The sequence below is a fragment of the Ursus arctos genome, chromosome X, assembly GCF_023065955.2.
Source record: "Ursus arctos isolate Adak ecotype North America chromosome X, UrsArc2.0, whole genome shotgun sequence".
In the NCBI taxonomy this organism is placed as follows: domain Eukaryota; kingdom Metazoa; phylum Chordata; class Mammalia; order Carnivora; family Ursidae; genus Ursus; species Ursus arctos.
The window spans coordinates 47,302,027-47,321,717 of record NC_079873.1 but is presented as its reverse complement, the minus strand read 5'-3'; the positions used below and the strand labels follow the sequence as shown (position 1 = coordinate 47,321,717).

The 19,691-nt window shown below is 39.5% G+C and overlaps 1 protein-coding gene across 1 annotated transcript in view; it reads right to left on the bottom strand.

Moving 5' to 3' along the window:
- Window positions 1-19,152, bottom strand: part of KLF8 (KLF transcription factor 8) — an 87,440-nt gene extending 68,288 nt beyond the window's left edge. Inside the window, exons 1-4 of the mRNA XM_044380385.2 lie at window positions 19,108-19,152; window positions 18,260-18,824; window positions 15,316-15,427; window positions 14,527-14,666 (exon numbers count right to left, since the gene is read on the bottom strand). Of these exons, the coding sequence (XP_044236320.2) occupies window positions 14,527-14,666; window positions 15,316-15,427; window positions 18,260-18,824; window positions 19,108-19,152 (862 nt within the window). The remainder of the gene's footprint in view (window positions 1-14,526; window positions 14,667-15,315; window positions 15,428-18,259; window positions 18,825-19,107) is intronic.
- Between the last annotated feature and the right edge of the window lie 539 nt (window positions 19,153-19,691).

Here is a 19,691-nt window from a genome sequence, read left to right as displayed (position 1 = left end):
ACCAAAAGATTGAGATTATTCCCTGCATATTTTAAGACCAAAATGCTATGATAACTGGAACTCACCTACTAGAAGAAATTTGGAAGAAACTAAAATACCTGGAAGTTAAAGTACATCCTGCTAAAGAATGTTTGCATCAACTAGGAATTTAAAGAACTTAAACAATTCATTGAAACTAATGAGGATGAAAACATATTGGCCAAAACCTATGGAATACTGCAAACACGGTCCAAGAAGGGAAATCCACAGAAATAGAAACCAGAAAAACAGTAGAACAGGTCAACCAAACTAAGAGCTAGTTCTTTGAAAGAATTAAAAAGATCGATAAACCTCTGGCCAAACTTACCCAAAGGAACCGGGAAAGGACCCAAATTAGTAAACTCATGAATGAAAGGGGAGAGATCATAACCAAAATGAAGGAAATACAAGATGATTATTAGAAATTCTTACCAGCAACCATGTGCCATAAAATTACACAAACTAGAAGTGGATGCATTCCTGGAAACATATAAATTACCAAGACTGAAACAGGAAGAAACTGACAGCATGAATAGACCAATAACCAGTAACAAAATTGAAGCAGCAATCAAAAGCCTCCCAAAAAACAAGAGTCCAGGGTTGGATGGATTCCCTGAGGGAATTCCACCAAACATTCAAAGAAGAAATAATACCTATACTCCTGAAGCTGTTTCAAAAACTGGAAACAGAAGGAAAACTTCCAAACTTGATGTATGAAGCCAGCATTACTCTGATCCCAAAATCATGAAAAGACCCCATCAAAAAGGAGAATTACAGACCAATCTCCCTTATGAGCATGGATGTCCAAATACTCAACAAGATCCTAACCAATAGGCTCCAACTGTACGTTAAAAGGATTATTCACCACAATCAAGTGCGATTTATTCCTGTGATGGAGGCATGGTTCAAAATTCACAAATAAATCAACATGATAAAGCACATTTAAAAAAAGAGACAAGAACCATATGATCCTCTCAATTGATGCAGAAGAGCATTTGACAAAATATAGCATCTTTTCCTGATTAAATGTCTTAAAAATATAGGGATAGAGGGAACACCCCTCCATATCATAAAAGCCATCTAGGAAAAGCCAACAGCGAATATATTCTCAATGGGGAAAAACTGAGAGCTTTCCCCTTAAGATTAGGAACAGGACAGGGATGCCCACTCTCATCATTCTTGTTCAACATAGTACTAAAAGTCCTTGCAACATCAATCAGACGACAAAAAGGGATCAAAGGTATTCAAATCGGCAAAGAAGAAGTCAAAATGTCTCTCTTTGCAGATGACATGATACTCTATATGGAAAACCCAAAAGAAGCCACTCCCAAACTATTAGAAGTTATAGAACAATTCAGTAACGTGGCAGGATACAAAATCAATGCTCAGAAATCAGTTGCATTTCTGTACACGAATAACGAGACTGAAGAAAGAGAAATTAGGGAATCCATCCCATTTACAATAGCACCAAAAACCATACGTTACCTTGGAATTAACTTAACCAGAGACGTAAAGGACCTATATTCTAGAAACTACAAATCACTCTTGAAAGACATTGAGGAAGACATAAAAAGATGGAAAGATACTCCATGCTCATGGATCGGAAGAATTAACATAGTTAAAATGTCCATGCTACCCAGAGCAATCTACACTTTCAATGCTATCCCGATCAAAATACCGAGGACATTTTTCAAAGAACTGGAACAAACAGTCCTTAAATTTGTATGGAAACAGAAAAGGCCCCGCATCTCCAAGGAACTGTTGAAAAGGAAAAACAAAGCTGGGGGCATCACAATGCCGGACTTTGAGCTGTACTACAAAGCTGTGATCACAAAGACAGCATGGTACTGGCACAAAAACAGACACATAGACCAATGGAACAGAATAGAGAGCCCAGAAATGGACCCTCGGCTCTTTGGGCAACTAATATTTGATAAAGCAGGAAAAAACATCCGGTGGGAAAAAGACAGTCTCTTCAATAAATGGTGCTGGGAAAATTGGACAGCTACATGCAAAAGAATGAAACTTGACCACTATCTCACACCATACACAAAAAGAAACTCCAAATGGATGAAAGACCTTGATGTGAGACAGGAATCCATCAAAATTCTAGAGGAGAACATAGGCAACAACCTCTACGACATCGGCCAAAGCAACCTTTTTCATGATACATCCCCAAAGGCAAGAGAAACAAAAGATAAAATGAATTTATGGGACTTCATCAAGATTAAAAGTTTCTGCACAGCCAAGGAAACAGTCAGAAAAACTAAGAGGCAGCCCACAGAATGGGAGAAGATATTTGCAAATGACACTACAGATAAAGGACTGGTATCCAAGATCTACAAAGAACTTCTCAAACTCAATACACGAGAAACAAATAAACAAATCAAAAAATGGGCAGAAGATATGAACAGACACTTTTCCAATGATACATACAAATGGCTAACAGACACATGAAAAAATGTTCAAAATCATTAGCCATCAAGGAAATTCAAATCACACTGAGATACCACCTTACGCCAGTTAGAATGGCAAAAATAGACAAGGCAAGAAACAACAATTGTTGGAGAGGATGTGGAGAAAGGGGATCCCTCCTACATTGTTGGTGGGAATGCAAGTTGGTACAGCCACTCTGGAAAACAGTGTGGAGGTCCCTTAAAAAGTTAAAAATTGAGCTACCCTATGATCCAGCCATTGCACTACTGGGTGTTTACCCCAAAGATACAGACGGAGTGAAGAGAAGGGCCATATGCACCCCAATGTTCATAGAAGCAATGTCCACAATAGCTAAATCGTGGAAGGAGCCGAGATGCCCTTCAACAGATGACTGGATTAAGAAGTTGTGGTCCATATATACAATGGAATATTACTCAGCTATCAGAAAGAACGAGTTCTCAACATTTGCTACAACATGGACGGCACTGGAGGAGATAATGCTAAGTGAAATAAGTCAAGCAGAGAAAGACAACTATCATATGATTTCTCTCATCTATGGAACATAAGAACTAGGAAGATTGGTAGGGGAAGAAAGGGATAAAGAAAGGGGGGGTAATCAGAAGGGGGAATGAAACATGAGAGACTATGGACTATGAGAAACAAATTGAGGACTTCAGAGGGAAGGGGGGTGGGGGAATGGGATAGACCGGTGATGGGTAGTAAGGAGGGCACGTATTGCATGGTGCACTGGGTGTTATACACAACTAATGAATCATCGAGTCTTACATTGGAAACCGGGGATGTACTGTATGGTGACTAACATAATATAATAAAAAATCATTAAAAAAATAAATAAAGGTGGTAGTGATAGAAAAAAAAATAAATCATCAAAAAAAAAGAAAGTCCTAGAATCAACAATCAGAAACAAAAAGGGAAAAAAGGTAATCAAATTGGCAAAGAAGTCAAACTCTCTCTCTCTTCACAAATGAAATGGTACTTTATGTGGAAAACCCAAAAGACTCCATCCTTAAGTTACTAGAACTCATACAGCAATTCAGCAATGTGGCAGGATACAAAACCAATGCACAGAAATCAGCTGCAGTTCTATACACTAAAATGTAACTGACGAAAGAGAAGGTAAGGAATTGATTCCGTTTACAATAGCACCAAAACCCATAAGATACCTAGGAATAAATCTAACTGAAGAGGTCAAGGATCTATATTCTAGAAACTACAGAAGACTTATGAAAGAAATCGAGGAAGACACAAAAAGATGGAAAAACATATCATGCTCGTGGATTGGAAGAATAAACATTGTTAAAATATGTATGCTACCCAGAGCAATCTATATTTCCAATGCCATCCCAATCAGAATACCAATGCCATTTTTCAAAGTGCTGTAACAAACAACGCTAAAATTTGTATGGAAGCAGAAAAGATCCTGAATCGCCAGGGAAATGCTGAAAAAGAAAAACAAAACAGGGGCAACCTGATGCCTGATTTCAAGCTATATTACAAAGCTGTGATCACCAAGACAGCATGGTACTGGCACAAAAACAGACACATAGATCAATGGAACAGAATAGAGACTCCAGAAATGGACCCTCAACTCTATGGTCAACTAATCTTCAACAAAGCAGGAAAAAACGTGCAATGGAAAAAAAGACATTCTCTTCGATAAATGGTGCTGGGAAAAGTGGACAGCTATATACAGAAGAATGATATTCAAACATTCTCTCACACCATACACAAAGACAAACTCTAAATGGATGAAAGACCTCAATGTGAGACAGGAATCTATCAAAATCATAAAGGAGAACATAGGCAGTAACTGCCTTGACATGATTCACAGCCACTTCTTTCAAGACATGTCTCCAAAGGCTAGGGGAAAAAAAGGAAGAACAAACTTTTGGGACTTCATCAAGACAAAAAGCTTCTATACAGCAAAGGAAACAGTCAACAAAACAAAGAGGCTATCCACGGAAATGGAGAAGATATTTGCAAATTACATTGCAGATAATGGACTGGTATCCAGGGAGGTGGTGAAATGTGGCAGAGGAGTAGGGGACCCTAGTTCAACCGGTCCCCTGGATCAAGCTGGATATCTACCAGACCATTCTGAACACCCATGAAATCAGCCTTAGATGTAAGAAGCTCTACCTGGATCTCTAAAAACAGAACATCTCTGGTGGTTGGTCTCAAGGTATGAAGTGGGGAGCTTGGAATCTGCGGGCAGATATCGGAAGATAAATGGAAGGGAGAGGGAGCCTCCGTGCTTTTGCACCAGGAAGGTAAAAGCCTCCCGCGCTGGGGAGCAGGCCAGATTTGCAGACCAGAAGCAGTGGGGAAATGTCTTTAGGAAACCGCCACAGACTGAAACCTGGAACTTGGTTCTGCACGTGTGAACCAGCAACAGCTGGCGGTTTTCAAAGCACAGAGGTCAGAGATGTGCTGGCCTTGGGAGTGAGGACTGGGAGAGTGGCTGTGGGACGTATAAACTAGGAAGATTCAGGTTTTTAGCAGCACTGACAGAAACGGAGTCAGTGTGTCCTGGAAAGCTCAGTGAAGAGCAGAGATCTCTCTGTTCTGAGCAGAGGTTTGGATATGGTCACTGCTGCTCTGACTCTCAGAAGAAACATAGAAAGCTGCCAGGGAAACCTGCCAGAGAACAAAAGCTCCAAAAAACCAGTTCTCACCGAGCCCGTCTCCCCCAACAGGGAGCAGGGAAACTCTGCCCAAATAGGGTTGCCTGAATATGAGCCCAGCATGCTCCTCCCCCAGAATTCAGGCTGAAAGAACAAGAAGCCAACATCCCTAAGGTCCCTATAAGACAGGTGCATCTTGCTTGGGTCCTGGTAAATAATTTGGACTCTGTACATCCCTGAAACCACACCTCATCAGAACGACAGAGAGGAAGAACCACCAACAGAAGAATGAAAGTGAGGCTGTGGGCTCTGCCAGAGAAATAATGGATATGGATATAACCAAGAAGTCAGAAATGGATTTCAGAGTAACAATTATCAAGCTGATGTATAGGGTTGAGAAAAATATTAACGAAAACATAGAATCTCTAAGGGCTGAAATGAGAACAGATCTGGCGGAAACTAAGAATGCTATGAATGAAATGCAGTCTAAACTGGATACTCTGACTGTCAGGGTAAACGGGGGCAGGGGGGACGAATTAGGGAGTTAGAGGATGAGATGATAGGAAAGACAAAAAAAGAGGAAGCATGGGGAAAAGAATCCAATTTCAAGAAAATAAGCTGCCAGAGATTATTGACTCAATGAAACATTTCAGTGTCAGAATTAACAGGATCCCTGAGGGGGTGGAGAAAGAGAGGGGTCTAGAAGAGATATTTGAGCAAATTGTAGCTGAGAAGTTCCCTAATCTGGGAAAGGAAACAAGCATTCATGTCCAAGAGGCAGAGAGGACCCCTCCTAAGATCAATGAGAACATACCAACAACAAAACATACAATACTTCAATTTGCAAATCATAGATCCAAGAAAACAATCTTGAAAGAGGTGGGGGGGGGGCGCCTGGGTGGCTCAGTCGTTAAGCGTCTGCCTTTGGCTCAGGGCGTGATCCCAGGGTCCCGGGATCGAGCCCCACATCAGGCTCCTCCACTGGGAGGCTGCTTTTTCCTCTCCTGCCCCCCTGCCCGCGTTCCCTCTCTTGCTGGCTGTCTCTCTCTCCATCAAATAAATAAATAAAATCTTAAAAAAAAAAAAAAGAAAGAGGTAAGGGGGAGCAGAGACTGGATATGGATTTAGTAAAACGGACCTTGCCCTTTGAGTCTTGTCCCTACCTACTTCTTTTTTTTTAAAGATTTTATTTATTTTTGGAGGAAAAAAAGATAGCGAAGGAGTGGGGGACCCTTTTTTCAACCGGTCCCTTGAATAGAGCTGGATATCTACCAGACCATTCTGAACACCCACGAAATCAGCCTGAGACGCAGGAAGATACCTCTGGATCTCTACAAATGAACATCTCCAGCACTGAGTTTTGAGGCATGAAGCGGGGAGCTGTGAATCTGCACAGAGATATTGGAAGATAAATGGAAGGGGGAGGGAGCCACCATGCTAGGGCGCCAGGAAGCACTAGCCACCTGCCCTGGGGAGTGGCCAGACTCGCGGAGAGGCACGCGTGAGAAAGCAGACTGAGACAGTAAGCCCGGGAACGAAGTTCGACCAGACTGAAAACCAGAGCTCCAGAGTGCTCACTAGAATGAGACTGAAACCAGGAGCTTGGGATCGCGCACAACCAGATGGAAAATTGGTGCTCCAGAGCACACGAACCACACTGAAACAGGGAGCTCGGGATCATGCAAGGGAACCAGGGGATGGCTGGCAGTGTTGGAAGCACAAAGGACAGAGATGTGCCAGCAATGGAAGTGAGGGCTGGGAGGGTGGCTGTGGGGTTCACATCCCGGGACACTGTGGGGTTTTGAGCAACACTGATGGAAACAGTTAAAGTGGCCAGGAGAGCTCAGTGGAGAGTGGACTGTGATCTCTCTGTTCTGAAACAGACGTTAGGATGAGGCCACTGCTGCTCTGACTCTCAGAAGACTCACAGAAAACCACCAGGGAAAGTCGCCTGAGAACAAAAGCCTGGAAATACCTGTTCACATTGTGCCCATCCCCATCCCCCCTTGCAGGGGACAAGGCAACTCTACCCAAACAGGGTTGTCTGAGGATCAACGTGGCAGGCCCTTCTCCCAGAAGGCAAGGTGAAAAATCAAGAAGCTCATATTCCTAAGGTCCCCATAAAACAAGTGCGCACTGCCTGGGTCCTGGTCAATAATTTGGGCTGTGTGCATGCCTACAACCTCTCCTCATCAGAATGACGAGGAGGAGGAACCCTCAGCAAAGAAAGGAGACATAGACTGTGGCCCCTGCCACAGAACTGATGGATATGGATATAACCAAATTGTCAGAAATGGAGTACAGAGTAACAATGGTCAAGATGATGTGTAGGCTTGAAAAAAATATTAACGAAAATATTAATGAGAATATAGAATCTCTAAGGGTGGAAATGAGAGTGAATCTGACAGAAATTAAAAATGGTATGAATCAAATGAAGTCTAAACTAGATGCTCTGATGGCCACGGTAAATAAGGCAGAATGAATTAGTGAATTGGAGAAAGGGATGGTAAAAGAGAAAGATAAAACAGAAACTTGGCTCAAAAAAATCCAATCTCAAGAATGTAGATTACTGGAGATTACTGGCTCAATGAAAAGTTCCAATGTCAGAATCATCAGTATCCCTGAGGGGGTGGAGAAAGAGGCAGGTTTAGAAAGGATATTTGAACAAATTGTAGCTGAGAACTTCCTCAATCTGGCAAAGGAAACAAGGATTCATGTCCAAGAGGCAGAGAGGACCCCTCCCAAGCTCAATGAGAACAGATCTACACCACGTCACATCATAGTGCAATTAGCAAATATTAGATCCAAGGATACAGTCTTGAAAGTGGCCGGGGGAAGGAAATCCTTACATACAGAGGGAAGAATATCAATATCGTCAGACCTGTCTACAGAGACCTGGCAGGCTAGGAAGGGTTGGCAGGGTATTTTCAAAGCTCTATCCGAGTAGAACATGCAGCCAAGGATCCTTTATCCAGCAAGGCTGTCATTCAGAATTGATGGAGAGATAAGGACCTTCCAGGATCGGCAGAAACTGACCAAAATTTTTAACCACTAAACCAGCCCTACATGAGATATTAAAGGCGGGGGTTCTATAAAAGTAAAAAGGCCCCAAGAGTGATACAGAACAGAAATTTACAATCTATAGAAAAAAAGACTTTACAGGCAACACGACATCATTCAAATCATATCTCTCAATAATCACTCTCAATGTGAATGGCCTAAAAGCTCCCATAAAAAGCCACAGGGTTGCAGATTGGATAAAAAGACATGACCCATCCATTTGCTGTCTAAAAGAGACTAATCTTGAACCTAAAGATACATCCACATTGGAGGTGAACGGATGGAAACCCATTTTTCATGCCAATGGACCTCAAAAGAAAGCTGGGGTAGCAATTCACATATCAGATAGATTAGATTTTAAACTAAAGACTGTAGTTAGAGATACAGAAGGGCACTATATTATTCTTAAAGGATGTATCCAACAAGTGGATATGATGATTATGAATATCTATGCCCCCAACAGGGAAGCAGCTAGATACACAAGACAACGATTAACAAGAATAAAGAGACATATAGATAATAATACGTTAATAGTAGGGAACCCTCAACACTCTACTCTCAGCAATAGACAGATCACCTAAGCAGAAAATCAACAAAGAAACAAGAGCTTTGAATGATATATTGGACAGGATGGACCTCATAGATATATACAGAACACTACACACCAGAACAACAGAATACTCATTCTTTTAGAATGCACACGGAACGTTCTCCAGAACAGATGATAAACTGGGTCAGAAAACAGGTCTCAACCAATACCAAAAGACTGAGATTATTCCTGCATATTCTCAGACCACAATGCTTTGAAACTAGAACTCAATCACAAGGAAAATTTTGGAAGAAACTCACACATTTGGAAACTAAGAACCATCTTCCTTAAGAAAATTGGGTAAACCAGGGAATTAAGAAGGAGATGAAACAATTTTTGGAGACCATCGAAAATGAAAACACATTAGTCTAAAACCTATGGGACACTGCAAAGGCAGTCCTAAGGGGGAAATAAATAGCCATCCATGCTTCACTCAAAAGAATAGAAAAACTTAAAATGCAGTTTTTATATTCTCACCTCAAGAAGCTGGAGGTGGAACAGAAGAAGACAAACCCATGCACGAGAAGGCAGGTGGTCAAGATTAGAGGAGAGATCAATGAATTAGAAACCAGGAGCACAGTAGAGCAGATCAACCGAACTAGAAGCTGGTTCTTTAAAAAAAAACCCAGAAGATCCAAAAGCCACTGGCCAGATTTTTTGAAAAGAATAGAGAAAGGACCCAAATTAATAAAATTATGAATGAAAGGGGAGAGATCACGACCAACACCAATGAAATAGGTAGGATCATTAGAAATTTTTATCAACATCTTTATGCCAATAAATTAAACAACCTGGAAGAAATGTATGCCTTCCTGGAAACTTATAAACTACCAAGACTGAAACAGGAAGAAATTGATTATTTAAACAGACTGATTAATTATGAAGAGATTGAAGCAGTGATCAGAAACCACCCAAAAACAAGAGTCCAGGGCCTGACAGATTCTCTGGGGAATTCTACTGAACATTCAAAGAAGAAATAATACCTATTCTCCTGAAGCTGTTTCAAAAAATAGAAACATGAAGAAAAACAACAAACTCATTCTATGCAGCCAGTATTACCTTGATCCCCAACCCAGGCACAGACGCATCAAAAAGGAGAATTACGGACCAATATCCCTGATGAATATGGATGCCAAAATTCTCAACAAGAACCTAGCTAACAGGATCCAACAGTACATTAAAAGGATTATCCATCATGACCAAGTGGGATTCATCACTGGGATGCAAGGGTGGTTCAACATTCACAAATTGATCAGTGTGATAGATGATATCATCAAGAAAAGAGTCAAAAACCATATGACCCTCTCAAGTGATGCAGAAAAAGTATTTGACAAAATACAGCATCCTTTCCTGATTAAAACCTTTCTGAGTGCAGGGATAGAGGGTACATTCCTCAATTTCATAAAAACTCTCTATGAAAACCCCACAGTGAATATCATTCTCAATGGGGGAAATGCTGAAAGCCATTCCCTTAAGATCAGGAACACGACAAGGATGCCCACTCTCACCATTATTATTCAATATATAGTAGTGGAAGTCCTTGCAACAGCAATCAGACAACAAAAAGGGTTAAAAGGTATCCAAATCGGCAAAGAAGAAGTCTCTGTCTCTCTTTGCAGATGACATGATACTCTATATGGAAAACCCAAATGAGTACACTTCCAAATTACTAGAACTCAAACAGCAATTCAGTAATGTGGCGGGATACAATATCAATGCTCAGAAATCATTTGCATTTCTATACATGAACAATGAGACTGAAGAAAGAGAAATTAGGGAATCCATCCCATTTACAATAGCACCATATGTTATCTCGGAATTAATCAGGGAGGTAAAGGATCTATATTCTAGAAAGTACAGATCACTATTGAAAGACATTGAAGAAGACACAAAAAGATGGAAAAATATTCCATGCTCATGGATCGGAAGAATTAACATAGTTAAAATGTCTATGCTACCCAGAGCAGTCTACACTTTCAATGCTATCCCGATCAAAATACCAATGACATTTTTCAAAGATCTGGAACAAACAGCCCTTAAATGTGTGTGGAAGCAGAAAAGGCCCCAAATCGCCAAGGAATTGTTGAAAAGGAAAAACAAAGCTGGGGGCATCACAATGCCGGATTTCAAGCTATACTACAAAGCTGTAATCACAAAGACAGCATGGTACTAGCAGAAAAACAGACACATAGGTAAATGGAACAGAATAGAGAACCCAGAAATGGACCCTCGGCTCTTTGGGCAACTAATCTTTGATAAAGCAGGAACAAACATCCAGTGGAAAAAAGACAGTCTCTTCAATAAATGGTGCTGGGAAAATTGGACAGCTACATGCAAAAGAATGAAACTTGACCACTCTCTCACACCATACACAAAGATACTCCAAATGGATGAAAGACCTCGATGTGAGACAGGAGTCCTTCAACATCAAAGAGGAGAACATAGGCTGCAACCTCTTTGACATTGGCCACAGCAATTTTTTTCATGATACATCTCTAAAGATAAGAGAAACAAAAGAATAAATGAACTTTTGGGAATTCATCAAGATAAAAAGCTTCTGCATAGCCAAGGAAACAGTCAAAAAAACTAAAAGGTAGCCCATGGAATGGGAGAAGGTATTTGCAAATGACACTACAAATAAAAGACTGGTATCCAAGATCTAAAATGGTCAACATCATTAGCCATCAGGGAAATTCAAATGGAAAACACCATGAGATACCATCTTATGCCAGTTAGAATGGCAAAAATTGACAAGGCAAGGAAGAACAAATGTTGGAGAGGATGTGGTGAAAGGGGATCCCTCTTATACTCTTGGTGGGAATGTAAGTTGGTACAGCTACTTTGGAAAACAGTGTGGAGGCTCCTCAAAATTTAAAAATAGAGCTACCTTATGACTCAGCAATTGCACCACTGTGTTTAACCCAAAGGTACAGATATAGTGAAGAGAATGGCCACGTGCACCCTTATGTTCATAACAGCAATGTGCACAATAGCCAAACTGTGGAAGAAGCTGAGATGCCTTTTAACAGATGAATGGATATAGAAGATGTGGTCCATATGTACAATGGAATATTACTCAGTTATCAGAAAGGATGATTACCAAACATTTGCATCAACGTGGATGGAACTGGAGGACATTATGCTAAGTGAAATAAGTCAAGGAGAGAATAACAATTATCATATGGTTTCACTTATTTGTGGAACATAAGGAATAGAAGGGAGGTCATTAGGAGAAGGAAGGGGAAAATGAAGGGTGGGAAAACAAGGGGGAGATGAAACATGAGAGACTATGGTCTCCAGGAACAAACTGAGGGTTTTAGAGGGGAATTGGTTGGGGTGATGGGCTAGCCTGTTGAAAGGAATTAAATAGGACATGTATTGCATGGAGCACTGGGTGTTATACAGAAACAATGAATCCTGGAACACTACATCAAAAGCTAATAATGTACTATACTGTGACTAACATATAATAAAAAAAAAGAAATTTAAAAAAAGGGCTGGTATCCAAGATCTTTAAAGAACTTCTCAAATTCAACACCCATAAAACAGATAACCAAGTGAAGAAATGGGCAGAAGTTATGAACAGACACTTCTCCAAAGAAGATACTCAAATGGCTAACAGACGCATGTAAAAATTTCAACATCATTTGTCATCAGGGAAATTCAAATCAAAACCACAATGAGACACCACCTTATACCAGACAGAATGGCAAAAATTGACAAGGGAAGAAACAACAAAAGTTGGAGAGGATGTGGAGAAAGGGGAACCCTCTTACACTGTTGGTGGAAATGCAAGTTGGTACAGCCACTTTGGTAAACAGTGTGGAGTTTCTTCAATAAGTTAAAAATAGAGCTACCTTATAACCCAACAATTGCACTACTGATTATTTACTCCAAAGGTACAGTTGTAAAGAAGGGCCATATGCACCCCAATGTTCATAGCAGCATTGTCCACAATAACCAAACTGTGGAAGGAGCTTAGATGCTCTTCAACAGATGAATGGATAAGGAAGATGTGGTTCATATATACAATGGAATATTACTTAGCCATAAGAAAGGATGAATTCCCACCATTTTCATCGATATGGAGGGGATTATGCTAAGTGAAATAAGTCAAGCAGAGAAAGAAAATTTTCATATGGTTTCACTTATATATGGAACATAAGGAATGACATGGTGGACATTATGGGAAGGACTGGAAAAATGATTGGAGGAAATCAGAGGGGGGGACGAACTATGAGATACTATGGACTCCAGGAAAGGAACTGAGGGTTTCAGAGGGGAGCGGTGTGGGGGGTGTGTTAGCCCAGTGGTGGGTATTAAGGAGGGCATGTTTTGCTATGAGCACTGGGTGTTATTCTCAAATAATGGATTGTGGAACACTACATCAAAAACCAATGAAGTACTGTTTGGTTAGTGACATAAAAAAATAAAAATAGAAATAAATAAAAGTAAAAGAATAATGATATTGATATTAAGGAAATTTGATATCAGGAATTTTTATGTGATAGTAATTTTGTGCCTATTTTTGGAATTCTTTATCTTTTAAAAATATTTTTTGAAGAATTTATGGCTAAGACGATATGATGTCTGTAATTTGTTCTAAAATAATACTGTGGAGAACCAGGGAATCAGTAGCGGTGTGAAAATAAAAAAATTAGCCATATACTGATATAGTTATTAAAGGTGGGTGAAGGGTACATGAGTGTCTAGTAAACTATTCTACTTTTACATTTCAAAATTCTTAGTTTAAATACTTAGTATATATTTATACATGTATATACATATACCTGTGTGTGTGAGTGGAATCAGCCTGCACACTACATGAAGAGGAAGCAAACAAAACATCAATAAGATTGTCACAGGAATACTGTGACAAAGCAGCCTGGAAATTGATCATAGCTTCAGGGCACAGCATCTCGGATTCTGGTTTCTTCTATACAAATCCTAACACTGCAAATGTAATGCAGTATGTGTTTACAAGAGAGCAAGGCTCCTTTCTTATCCATGGTGTCCAAGCCTCAATTCTAAGCTGGAGATTTTTGGGTAGAAAGAGTTTCCAAAGCAGAGGGTATAAACTAATGACTGACAATCTACATCTGGCCCATCAGCAGGTTTCTTTGAATATATGGTGTTATAATAATTTTTAATTATATGGCAACATTCAAAATCTAGGACACGTAACATAAAAATCTTGATTTTCTCATTCTTTAAAATATGGGAAATTTGGTAATACTTAGTTGGGTTTGAATGACAGTTCTCTTTCAGATGGGGCACTGCCCTCCAGTTTGGCTCAATCTCCATGAGGTCTGCTTTAATTTTTTAAAATATTCACCTTTTTGTCTAGTGAACAAAGGTATGCTATAGGTTAGTGGATTGTGCTTAGCTCCAAAAGCCTGCTTTAATTTCACTTAGTTTAAATTGCCTTTGTGCTTTTCAATACTCAGTAAAAACCTGTGGGACTCTGGTAACAAGGGAGGGAGTGATGCCTTAGCTGCTTAATCTTGCATAAGTGTTATTACTTCCCTATTAGAAAGACCCACGAATGTTCAATGGGGATAATGCCTATTCAGAAGACATCAGACTTAGTATTTCCCTGGGTTGGTTTTATAAAAGCTACACTTGAGTAGGAACAAGACATAGGTTAAAATCCTGTGTGCATGAGTATAAATGGATCAGTCATTGTTTCAAGACTTTTTTCTCTTCCTATCTTTCACAGACTCCGTGTGTGTGTGTGTGTGTGTGTGTGTGTTGGGGATGAGGTGGAGGTGTGCAGACCTGTATGGATTCTGCGGTGGGCTTTCAGGTGGGAGCTTTTTGTGTACACTTTGCTGCATCCTGCAAAATCACATTGGTGAATCCGTCTTCTTTTCAACTCAAGAGACTCTTCTCCCTGCATTTGGGTCATTGCTGATGGTCTGAGCAAAGAAAGAGAGACAGTACCAAAGAATGATTTTACCGTGGAAGCTAAATTAATGGACTTGCATACAGTGGAATCACCTCATACATGCATTTAATTTATGCAAATTTAAGAGGAGGCCTTCAAGAGAAGAAATAATTGAGATAGTTCAAGCAATTCCCTCAACTAGGCTATTCTTCTCGGTAAGTGCAGGTCCTAGGAGGTGGTAATGTTTCCTTGGGTGGTTTTTGTTCCCAGTGTGAGCATTTCAGTCTAATAAAACTCTTTTTTGTTGTTACATAAATGTATTTTTTCATGCTACATAGTTGTTAAAATGCAAGACAACTATTTTATTAGTTCTAACATTGCAAGACAAGAGGGCTCTAAACTTACAGAGAAAAACAGTATGCAACTGTACTTATGGGAAATTTATAGATTTTTCAAGGGCAAAATTGGTGGTCTAGACAATTAGGACATAACTCTGTCATAACATGCCATGTCCATGCACATGTATGCATACAAACTCACGCCTTTGCTGGGAAGGCAATTTACCTGTATTTTGTTATTCTTTAAATGCTTGCTATTGTGTCTGAGAATTTCTTCCAATTCTATCACAGACACGCACGTTTATACACAGACAGACTTGAAATAAAGACAGAAGTACTCACTCTTGCTGTAGTCCCCGAATACCCTGTAAAGCTGAAGATCCACTCTCAATTGTACTCTCCTCACTGTCACTTAGGATAGCCAGTGAAGACGTGGAGGTGGGGTCAACTTTTACTAAAAGCAAAGAAAAAGAGCAGTGTCAGCTACAAATATATGTGCCTCTGTAATCATTTTCAGGATTCCCAGTTTGGCCCACAATGAGAAGTAGCAGCAAGATAGAGAAATAAAGAGAAAGCAAAGATGAAAGAAGTGTATTTGTATGGAAGAAGAGAAGAACATTTAAAAGTTTTAGCATAGCTAAAATTCCTTTGAAGGAAAAGTAATAAGGATCATTCTGGTACCATTGGAATGAGCTTATCTAGGATAGTGAGTTAAGTAGGATATGGCCTGGGTATGATTTAACTTTCTATCTCCAGCCTTCACAACAAGGGTGTCCTGAAGAGTCAGACTCAATGTGTGTTTTTTGAGTTGAACTTTCTGAGTAGTTCACTGGCTATCCAAAGATTGATGCCTAAGTTCACCTCAAAGATGAGAACATCTCCTTTGGCTTTTGTGCCCCTAAATGGAAATGGGTCAATGAGCTGAAGCACATACCTAGTACCTAGTTGGTGCTCAATACATGTTGGCATACTTCCCTTCCACCTATTTTGGGAGAAGCCCTCAAATATTTATTATCAACCACTGATGTTTCAGATCTCTACCAAAACTCAATCAAATGCCCATCAGTCTCCTAGATCTAGTAAAAATTTCAAAATTTCTGTATAGAAGAAACTTAAAGGTAGCAATAAGGTTGGGGGGAGGGTGGAACATTTGGCTAGTGTAGTTATCTCCATACACTGATTGTGTATCATTCACTAAAAAGTTTTAAGCATACATCTCAATTCGTATGTGTGTTTGTGTGTGTGTGCATATGCTACAAATGCACTAGTATACTAAATTTTTGTGTACATTATGAAAAATAGAAATAGAAATGTTGATACTTTCTTCTTGTGCTCCAATTGTTTTGTGTGCATTCCTCACTCCCCCACTTCCCAACCAAGGTGTAAGCATACCATTTTGGAGACTACTGGGCTAATGGTTTTTGTTTAAAATTACATTGAAATGTTTAAAACTTATTTTGTTATTTAGAGTGGTTCTTGTTGACTGATGGATATTATGGGGGCAATTCAAAGCCCTATCAAATCATTGTTTTGTGCTATCACTACCTTGATATCAGCATATTCTCAGGGAATTTTATTTTCCCATTTCCTTTTTTTCTTTGTCTCTCTCTTCCCATATGAGAACTGATATCAAAATTTTCATTAACCCCTGAGGAGAATCTCAAAAACAAGACTGTTATAAACACTTATCATTACCACAATTAACCACTAGAAGATTATCATTTTTATTCAGGAAAACACTACAGAGTCTCAGCAGTTTGATGCTCAGTACGTTGTTTTTCAGTCTCCTACATTTGGTGATGGAATGATTATAAGGCATTAAATTTCAAAGATAGAAAACTGTTAGAAAGTGTTTTTCTTTTTTTTTTTAAGATTTTATTTATTTATTTGACAGAGATAGAGACAGCCAGCGAGAGAGGGAACACAAGCAGGGGGAGTGGGAGAGGAAGAAGCAGGCTCATAGCAGAGGAGCCTGATGTGGGGCTCGATCCCAGAACGCCGGGATCACGCCCTGAGCCGAAGGCAGACGCTTAACCGCTGTGCCACCCAGGCGCCCCAGAAAGTGTTTTTCTATACTGAGCTAAGATCTGATTTTTAGTCATTTCCACCCACACATCTCCCTTTTGGATTTTTAAATTCATGCTAAGTATTTGTCAGCTCCTTGTTTGACATGTGTTTGAAATATCTCACCATCCTAACTCTTTCTTCTGATTATACTCCAACTTCCCAATGTCCTTTGTAAGGCACAACATACAAAACTGATTGTAATTCTACAGCTGTGGTGAGGCTAAATATTTTGAACCACTCCAGAGGCCATATAATTTTACTTGATCATTACCAATTACAAACTAAACTAGACACATTTCCATGATGGGAACTGGGTGGCTGGGAGATAGTGGTGAAAGAGGCACTTAATTTATTCCTTTCTGAATTCTGAACTTATTTTTAAGATTAAACAAAAAGGAAGATTATAGCATATGAACTCTCTCCTGTACATATTTTCAAGTTTGTTCATCAAATTATTTGTTGCAGGGCAACTACTATCTATCACTGTGTTAAGTTCTCTGGAGACACACAAATGGAAATTAGATAGTTTTGTCCTTGAGGAATTTACAATTCAATTGGTAAGAATGCCATATACTTGTAACACAGGCAAATAAAAAACTAAAATGGAGGGTAATAGATGCCAAATGGAGGGGAGCACAGGAAAGATGGCAACATTTTAAAGAAGAATATTTTACCTGCAGGGAAGAGAAAAGATACGGTATTGGGAGAGGCAGGTGCTAAGCCTGGCTACATATGTAGGGCTAGAAATGTTCTCAACTTTTCCACAAAAGCATTCCTAATGGCGGAGACAAATAAACACATTTTCCTAGAAAGTCCCAGGGTGTGTGCCTTAATAAGCTTAAAACTATTTTTGATATTTGTGTTTTATCTTAAAAGGTTATTCAAATTGTACATTTTTCTCTAATAAAATCATATTTTTAAATATAAAATCTTTTAAATTGTTTATTATCAAATAACACACAGGTTCTAGGAAGATACATAGTATTTCACTCAAAAATATGTATGCCCCAATTTGAGAAGCATGGACTGAACAAAAGAGCATCATTGTACACTCTTAAGCACTGAAGAGATATGATGAGAACAGTCTTTATAAATAATTATTCTTGAAGCAGTGTGCAATAATAATTAGAAGAGATGAAAAGAGATAAGAGATAAGACAATTCCAAAAGAGAATAGATGGAGGAAGGTAAGGCCCAGGAAAGAGCACATTGGTGCTTACCTGATCCAGCATTTTTACCATCTCCTCCAATAAGTGGGACTGTAATGGCTGCAGGGCCACCATCTGCAGGGAAAGTAGTATACAGCATGGGAAGTGACTGTACCACCACTGGGATGGTCTTCAGGCCACCCAACTTATTTGGCAGCCTGACTGAGGGGATGGTGTGAATCACATGTAAGATCTGCTGGCCACCAGTGCCCTGAGAGGAGGCCAGGATAGAGCCTGGAGTCAGAACAGTAGGGATATTTGTTGATGTGCTTGTGTCAGATGTTGAAGTGGACACTACAAGTGTCTGGAGAGCAGGCTGTGGCTTTGGAGGGTGTACTGGAGCTTGCAGCAGGCTGGCGGGCTGGAGAGAAGCCTTGGGCTTGTGAAAAGAGAGGTCGACTGGTTCCATCTGGGGCAGGTTGAAATCATTAGCCAGAAGTTCTTCTGGGGGCTCAATCTTGATGTCACTAATTAGTGCTGGGTTCTCCATAGGTTTGGCATCCAAGAATGGTGGAGATGTCATCTTCCTTCTGTTTGCTGACTTAGGAGGATCTCTGATATGAATAGAGCCAGTGACCTTAAATAAATAAATGAATGAAAGGTGGAAAATAGTCAGTGCCCTGAAGAAGAGACATGTGAACAATGAAAGCAAGAACTCTGTATTTTCTTCTCATAGACACAATACATAGGGAGTTGAGAGAAATGAAGCAGGAGTATGAGGAAAAAAGAAGGGAAACTTTAGGGAACACTAGTACCAGGCACTGTATCAGGCAACTGATACAAATTATTTCATTTAATCTTTATAATAACCCTGCAAGATTACTTAACGTCAACATTTTCTGAATATCAACTGTAAGTACTGTGTGAAGCTGGGTGACGGCAAATGTGAGTAAGGGACTACCCATGAAGCGCATACTAAATACTAACTATAATGATAGAATAACGTGAATGACTTAAAAGTCATACCATAATAAGCGATGCAGGAGACATATAAGCAAGGAATTTTAGAAAAAGAAAAGGGAATAATTCATTCTGTCTAAACAAGATGAGAGAAGACTTCAAGGAGATAGAACTATTATATATGGATCTTAGAGAATTGATAAGAATTCTTTAGGCAGAGAAGGGGTAAGAGATATTCCTGTCTGTAGAGATGTAACAACAGACAATATGCTTAGGGAATAATGATGCAGTATTGTCAGCTATGTTATATGCAAAACCAAAATATCCAACTTTTAAATTTAAAAGTATGAGTTAAATGATCACTTTATAGGTAACATACATTTAAAAAAACACATAAAACCTCAACCTAGTTAAAAACTTCCTAAAAATTCCATTAATGTAAAGGTTAATGATATTGTGAACTGTGTATGTCATTGCCAAGCAACACCCTGGACTTTGAAGGTGGTCTTGGAAATACTGGTGCTACTTTAGCCAGTTAACAAAA